Source organism: Alligator sinensis, unplaced genomic scaffold (assembly GCF_000455745.1).
Source record: "Alligator sinensis unplaced genomic scaffold, ASM45574v1 scaffold1084_1, whole genome shotgun sequence".
Lineage (NCBI taxonomy): Eukaryota > Metazoa > Chordata > Crocodylia > Alligatoridae > Alligator > Alligator sinensis.
The window spans coordinates 793,669-800,970 of NW_005842677.1; the positions used below are offsets into that span (position 1 = coordinate 793,669).

At 41.4% G+C, this 7,302-nt stretch overlaps 1 protein-coding gene across 17 annotated transcripts in view; it reads left to right on the forward strand.

The window, feature by feature from the left end:
* Positions 1-7,302, forward strand: part of SUN1 (Sad1 and UNC84 domain containing 1) — a 51,375-nt gene that overhangs the window by 41,877 nt on the left and 2,196 nt on the right. For all 17 annotated transcript variants that reach the window (XM_006033912.3, XM_025215811.1, XM_025215810.1 and 14 more), the window contains 5 exons: positions 1,481-1,732; positions 2,555-2,639; positions 3,301-3,416; positions 3,865-4,032; positions 6,289-6,381. In XM_006033912.3, coding sequence (XP_006033974.1) covers positions 1,481-1,732; positions 2,555-2,639; positions 3,301-3,416; positions 3,865-4,032; positions 6,289-6,381 — 714 coding nt within the window. The remainder of the gene's footprint in view (positions 1-1,480; positions 1,733-2,554; positions 2,640-3,300; positions 3,417-3,864; positions 4,033-6,288; positions 6,382-7,302) is intronic.

Below are 7,302 nucleotides of genomic sequence, written 5' to 3' on the forward strand. Positions count from 1 at the left end.
CGTTCGGCGACGGGGAGAGGCCAGAGGTTGATCAGACCCCTATAGCCTTCTCAAGGTATACGCTGGGTCCGATAGGCTCCGCAGAGCTTAGAGATCTTCAGGAGACGTGAAGTTCTCCTCCTCCTGATAGTCGTGGAGTCCTCCAACTTGGGCGGAAACCGCTCAAGCCTCTTATACGGCTAGCAAGCCAATTGCTAGCCGCCACGTGGGAATAATTTAGAACTGGCCAATAGTGGGACACAAATTTGCATGCGGGTGGCAGGAACTCCTTTGCACTGTGCACTTCTCTTTGCAACTAAGAAATGCACCCTGCAAAGAAAGCTCCTCGTGGCGGGAAATAATTTAGCAGTGCCGAAGCGCGCACAAACAAAATCACACCCTTGGGTTGTGACAGGGTTTTTTTGTTTTTGTTTTTTTTTTTAAACTAAGTTCTGCTTGTTTCTGTTAAAAAAGACTTAATTCTTCAAACTTAAGGCCAAGCAGATTGCATTTATAAATTTATATATAAATGTATCATCTTATTCAGGAGGATAATGTAGTTGTGGTTTGTTTATTGACTTATTGTGGAAAAGGACCGTCTTTGTATGTATTGTATCTTTTGTTTTTGAAGCTTCAGAAGTTTGCCATGGTCTTTAACAACTCAAACTATTTACTGGGAGTAAAATAAGGTGATGGCTTTAGTGATGACAAATGAATAGTTTAATGCAATTTAGCACTTGATCATATGTTCACTATTCGTGAATAACGGTGACATAAGTAGAAGACAAAAGGTTGATTGGCAAAACCAGGGTATTTAGTTAAAGACTCTTTGATGACCATCTTTCCCCTCACCTGCAAGAGCAATTTCAAAGAGTGTATTTCAAGTGCTGCAAGATGTACCCTTTTTTCCATCAGAGGTTTGCTATGCCAACTGAGGTTTCCAGCTGAGGTAACTCAAGCCCTTTGCACAAGTTCATTTTTAAAGGCACCATGGGATCTGATGCCCAGTCCCAACAATTGCACCTCGTGCCACGTCACGTGTGGCACAAGGTGCAATTTTGGGATTGGGGATCAAATTGAAAGCTTTCTACTTGCCAGTGCAGGGGGATCTCAGGCCTTCCCAGTACCAGCAGATTGAAAGCTTGAGTGTCTGCAGGTCGGGGCTAGGGCCAACAATCAGCAGATTGCTGACCCTGACCTGTGACCTGCCATAGCTTCAGTTTAAGACACCGTACAAACCAGCAGTTACTTTGATATAAATAGACTATTTTTATGGCTGGTTTGCCATTGTATGATGCCTTAAATTGGGTGCGGGTGGGGCACCCTTGCCATTTATGCCACAATTAACATGCAACATAGCTATAATGTGTATAGGGGGCCTCACCAAGATTAACGCTATTCATTGACTGTTCAGAAAACCTTTTACTGTTTCTGCAAATGTCTATTTTCATTTCCTTTAATGACTTTTTATAAAGATTCTATTATTGATGGATTTCACCAGGTAGATGCCCAGATCAAGGAATCTGTCAAGCTTATGTTTTTTGGTGACCAGCACAGTGACTTCTCTGAATCGCTGCTGCAGTGGCTGATGTCTAAATTCGTGAGCAAGAATGATTTGCAGACCTTGTTACAAGATCTAGAGATGCGAATCCTCAAGAACATATCTTTTCATATGTCTGTCTCAAACCAAAAGTCAACCTCTGAAATTGTTACAAGTGCTGTTAATGCTGGGATTTCTGGTATCTCAGAAGCGGTAAGCCTTCTAAAAAGAGCATTGGAAGTTGAGCTGATAACTTTTTTTTTTGTTTTTTAAGCAAGTGTTTACTGTATGTAATAGTCAAATGTAAGTTAATGATTTAAAAAAAAAAAAAAAGGAAATATAAGATAAATTAGTTTAATGAGAATTCAAAAAAGTCTAAAATAAGTCTGAAATGTAATTCTTATTAAGCTAGCTAACCTGGCAGCATTTCCTATTTTATTGTTTTCAGCAACAGTTGATATAATCCTTTTTAGGTTTTGTTTTGGTTTTTTTTTTAATTTTTTATTGTGCACAGTATTGCTTGGTGCACATGGTGCCACAGGCTCTTTGTACATCTCTTTGGGGATCAATTTAAGGCTCAACAGTGCAAGTACTTGACAGCGGTACAACTCCATGAACTTGTAATTGGGTATTTATAAGCATTACTAGTTTTGTTACTTAAATCCATTATCATTCTTATGTTTTTTAAATAAATAGCTAAATTGTATGTAACAGCTAACATAATTTCTATTGCCTTTATCTGTAAGAGCTGTCAAACTGTACCGTCTTGAGAGTTGGGGAATATCCAAAGTACAAAGAAGTAAAATGTAGCTTAATGGATAGAAAAATGGAAGTTTAGGAAGGAATCATCCAAAATGAATTAAGATATCAGTTTAGTCTATCTGCCACGTATCAAAATTGGCTCCTACCTCTTAATGAAGTGGAGCGCAAGGATTCTTTTAAAAATAAAATTGTATTCATTCTGACCTAGCTGTGCGCACACAACCAAACTACTCAAATGTTTTTTTTTCTTCTCATTCTTCAACGTACCTATAGCAAGCACGCATTATTGTAAATAATGCACTGAAACTCTATTCTCAAGACAAGACTGGTATGGTGGACTTCGCTTTAGAATCTGGAGGTAAATATAACAGAGACTTGAATACAGTTGTCATTGAATAGTAGATAAATCTGGCTTCATTTTGCATCCTAGAAATGTGTAGCAATTAACTTTTTATCTGAGTGACAAAAAATGGGTGAACTAACTTGTTTTAATTTGTGATAGGTGGATGTATGTACTCGTACTAGACATTTTTCACACTTGGTAGTACACATCTTTTAGAGTGTGTATAAACTAGTAACTTGGTTGCGTGTGTGTTTTGGGGGACGGGGTGTACCTGCAGTAGGATTGTTCTATACATATGTTCTGAAGAAAAAATAAGGAGATAGTTGTGTGATAACTATTTTGTATGATATAGCAGTGGTGAACAAAACTTACTGGGGAAAATGCTCACCTATCCAGAAGTTTAAACCGTTTTGATTACAACACACTTGCCACTTAAAGCTGATGTACTAGTATTTAGAAAAACGGGAAACATTTTTGTCTCCATATTAATGTGCTTAAAGAAAAATTGCTAAAATTGACAGGCTTGTAATACTTCGAAGTAAACCACTGACAGATTCTGCTTAAGCTGGCGTGATATATAATTAACCAAGTAGGCCAATTTCATGATAAAAGACGGAATAAAATACAGAATCATTTCTTATTTGTGTTAATTTGACTTTTTCTTTGTCTTCTTGAGGTGGTAGTATTCTGAGTACTCGTTGTTCTGAGACGTATGAAACTAAAACAGCACTAATTAGTCTCTTTGGAATTCCTTTGTGGTATTTCTCGCAATCTCCCAGAGTGGTAATTCAGGTAATTAAAGGTCGAGTAAACATTCCACATTGATATTTGGGTTAAGATGACATTTTAGATGCTAGGGCTCTTATGTAGTCTGGAAAATTATTTAAAACTTTGCATTTTTCTGAGAATGTAGCTCTCTGCAGAGAGCCTGTACAACACCAGGGCACCCTATAAGTCATGCTTAAACCCTGTTTATGATTATCATTTCCAGTTAGCACCTGTCTGTGGCCTATAATAGACATGTTGCAGAGAATGTATCGTGATTAGGATCACAATTGCAAACAGGAAAAATAATCTGTTTTGAATCAATGATTCACTTGAATAGTCTTAAATGAATGGAATTATTTATGTAGCAGAGTACAGAACCCAGCTAGTGGCAGGACCTAATCAAAATATTTTAATAATTCAAAAGTACTTTCACAAATATGTTCAGTATTTGCTTTCTTCCACCGACCTTTAGCCTGAGATGTATCCAGGAAACTGCTGGGCTTTCAAAGGATCACAGGGGTACCTTGTAGTTCGACTTTCTATCAAGATCTACCCAACAGCCTTTACGCTGGAACATATACCAAAAACACTGTCACCGACGGGTAACATTACCAGTGCACCTAAGGATTTTACAGTATATGTAAGTCCGTTTTCGGTAAACTTAAGGCATTAAATAGTCTTTAACACTGTCCAGTGTTTGAGTTGGATACCTTTTTTTATAGTTTGAAAAATAATTGCTGTAACCAGTTTGATTTAAGAAAAAAACTTGCAGTATTCGTCCTAAAGCAGTTCCTTTTTTCTTAAATAGCTTTGAGACCTAGGAATGTGAGAAGTAAAGCATTGTTTAAAAGTGCTTTTTGATTTTGTTATCAGTTTACCCATCTGTTCCACAAGAAAGCACTTTAAAGAAAAGTTGATGTCCTGTTTGGTTGAACTTTCTGCTAGTGACAGATTTCCATACTAAATGACTAGCTATAGCTTATTAAGGTAAATTAGAAAATCACAACGTTGTGTGTAAGTATTATCCTAAGAGAACCTGTAAAGCACACTTCTGTTCATATCAAGAATTAGGGGTGCACCGATGGAGATTTTGGGGGCCGATACCAATAGCCGATATTTAAGGAGGCATATTGGCCAATACTGATGCGATATCTGATACAGCTGCCTCCAGGTGGTAAGTCTGGTGTGGTGGAAGGGGGTGCAGATCAACTTCCTTGGTGAGGGAGGGGGCAGGGGCAGGCACTGCCCAAGGAGGTGTGGGACAGAGGTATGGCTTGTGGGGTGGGGGCAGCTTCCACCCTGGGTGGGGGAGCATGTGCCCCTGGATCTGCACGGCACGGGGCAGGCAGCAGCTGCAGGGAGGAGCCAGCGCTACACAAGGCTTTTCTCACTGGGCTCAGAGCCAGCTCCAGCAGCACTGGGAGGAGGCGGCAGCCACCCCAAATTTTGCCTCGGCTCCACTCCCAGCCCCACGTCACTGCCCACCACAGCCCTGGCTGAACGTTCCGCCTCCATCCAAGTGCCGGAAAAAACCATGGCTATGCCAGGCAGCAGCACGGGGCTGGAGCAAAATTTGAGGTGGGTGCAGCCTCCTCCCAGCGCCACTGGAGCCCTCTCCGAGCCCAGCCTTCAGCCAGAAGAGCTGCACAGCTCCGGCTCCAGCTCCACCCCGCAGCTGCTGCCCATCCCACCCTGCGCAGATCCAGGGGCGCACACTCCCCAACTGCCCTCCCAGGGTGCAAGCAACAGTAGAAGTCTGCCCACGCCCCTTCCCTCCCCCATCCCCTTCCGACTTACCAGCTGGAGGCAGCTGTCTATGCTGCCGCCTCTGCTCCATGCTGCACCGCAGCTGCGTGCAGCACAGGCATTTATCGGCCCCATTGGGTCAATATCCGATTATAGGCAGCTTTCCCCATATCAATACCGATCTGATATCGGGCCAGTGTATCGGTGCACCTCTAACAAGAATGCATTATGATCCTGTTCAGGCACTGCCACAAGTGATCTACAACATTCAACAGAGTGTGGTTAGTTTTCTGACCTCCAGAAACCTTTTAAGCTTGATTTCTAATGGAATTGAAATTTGTAAGAGTTAGCTGCAGTACCAATCCAGTTCTTCCCAGAAACTTTCCACTATTTCCCCTGCCTGCCTTTTTGTATGTTAGTTAGTTTTGGGACTTGATTTTCTCTATCATAAGAAATAGTGGCTTTGCTATTTTCCCCTCTAAACAGTGATAGCTTGTAAATGTAGCTAACACCTAAAGTATGTCTTCATGGGAGACTGTTGGGAAAATAATAGCATGCAGAGTTCTGTTGCTATGGCTAGACTGCCTGAAGTACTTGAGGTAGCTGGGATGGCAGCCTGCGTCTAGCAGAAGATATGTTAGACGTACCTTAAGGGCAGTAGTTCTCAACCTTTTTAGATTTGAGGCACCCCTCAGAAAATGCCAGTTTTTTGTTTTTCATTTAGTTTTTGACTAAAGAGAGACTGCAAGTTGGGGAGGCACAGGGAAGAAACTCTGGTTGTTTCCTGTTTGCTCTCCTTTTCAGCATCTGCTTTCTGCCATGGAATATTGGACAAAGTGGATCTACAGTCTGACCCAGTAAATGGCAGTTTTTATGTTCTTATTCTCTAATAGAGAGATTCTTCTGCTGGTCACAGCAGGTCAGAATGTTTTTGACACTCTGGATTCCTGTTTGAAATCTCTGGGTTTATCTTGTGAATCATATTTGCAGACCTAACAGTGCTAATATTGTGCGTCATTGCAGTACTCGAAAGGATCTCAACGCTGTGGCACCCTGGTTGAGAATCCCTGCTGGGCGGGGGGTGTCTTTTTGGTTTTGCTTTTTTGATCTGTGGACAAAAAAAATATCAAAGGCTTTCTCTTGGTGTTAGGGCCTGGATGATGAATATCAGGAAGAAGGCATACTTCTGGGACAGTACATGTATGATGAAGGAGGAGAGCCGCTGCAGACATTTCAAGTGACGGTAAGGCTGCATTAGTAGAATTGTATTAGTAGCCTACCAAGGGCCAACTCCTTTTTGTTAAACAGTCAAGCAAGCTAGGCGCTCTATGACTAGAGGAGTAGATCCCTGTCTCAAAGGGCTTTTGACTGAAAGTGGGTGGTGGAGGGGATGACACCTACAAGCAGAGCAAACAATATGAAGGCTGCAAACATGAAATTCGTTGTTGTTGTTGTAGTTTTTTTGGTGGGGGGGAGTTGCCTTTCTCCTTTTCTCTCTTTTAGCTTATCCCCTCTTAAGTAAAGACAAGTGTAGAGTGAAACTGGTAAAGAAACAGTCTTCCCCTACCTTCATGAACAGCACAGTGAAAGGAAAGTCCAGTTAAAACTGTAGAAAGTTCTCTGAATTTACAAGTCCATAGTAGTAAATTAACCTTAATCAAAGCAGTGCTATTTGCTGGTGTGAAAGTAGGCATCACATCTAATTTCTCTTGAATCAGTAACTCCAAAAACTTAATGAAGCTATAACTGTCTTGAACTATAATGAATAAAGTCTTTTTGGCATGCAAAGAATGGTCTTTTTGGCATGCAAGAAGGCAAATTTTGGTATTTAACTTACAAATTGTCAGTATCTGTGTTGGGGGCTGGAGTGGCGCAGGCACTAGAGCCTATGATTGATAGCCTGGAGGTTGCAAGTGTGAGGCCATAGCAGAAGCACTCATGATGCGGCCTGTCCAATTCCAAACAGTCTGTGAATTCTACTAATTATCTTGTCACATGGAAAGGAAAGGAAATATCTGTGTTAAGTCTGGCAGGCAAGTGTGAAACTGAGTTTGCTAATAACTTACAAAAATGGCAGCGCTGTTCAGCCAAGACCTTCAGTGGCTGGGATTATTACTCTAGCTTGGGGGGGGTGGCACTATAATCCTCACAATTGTATTCCTGC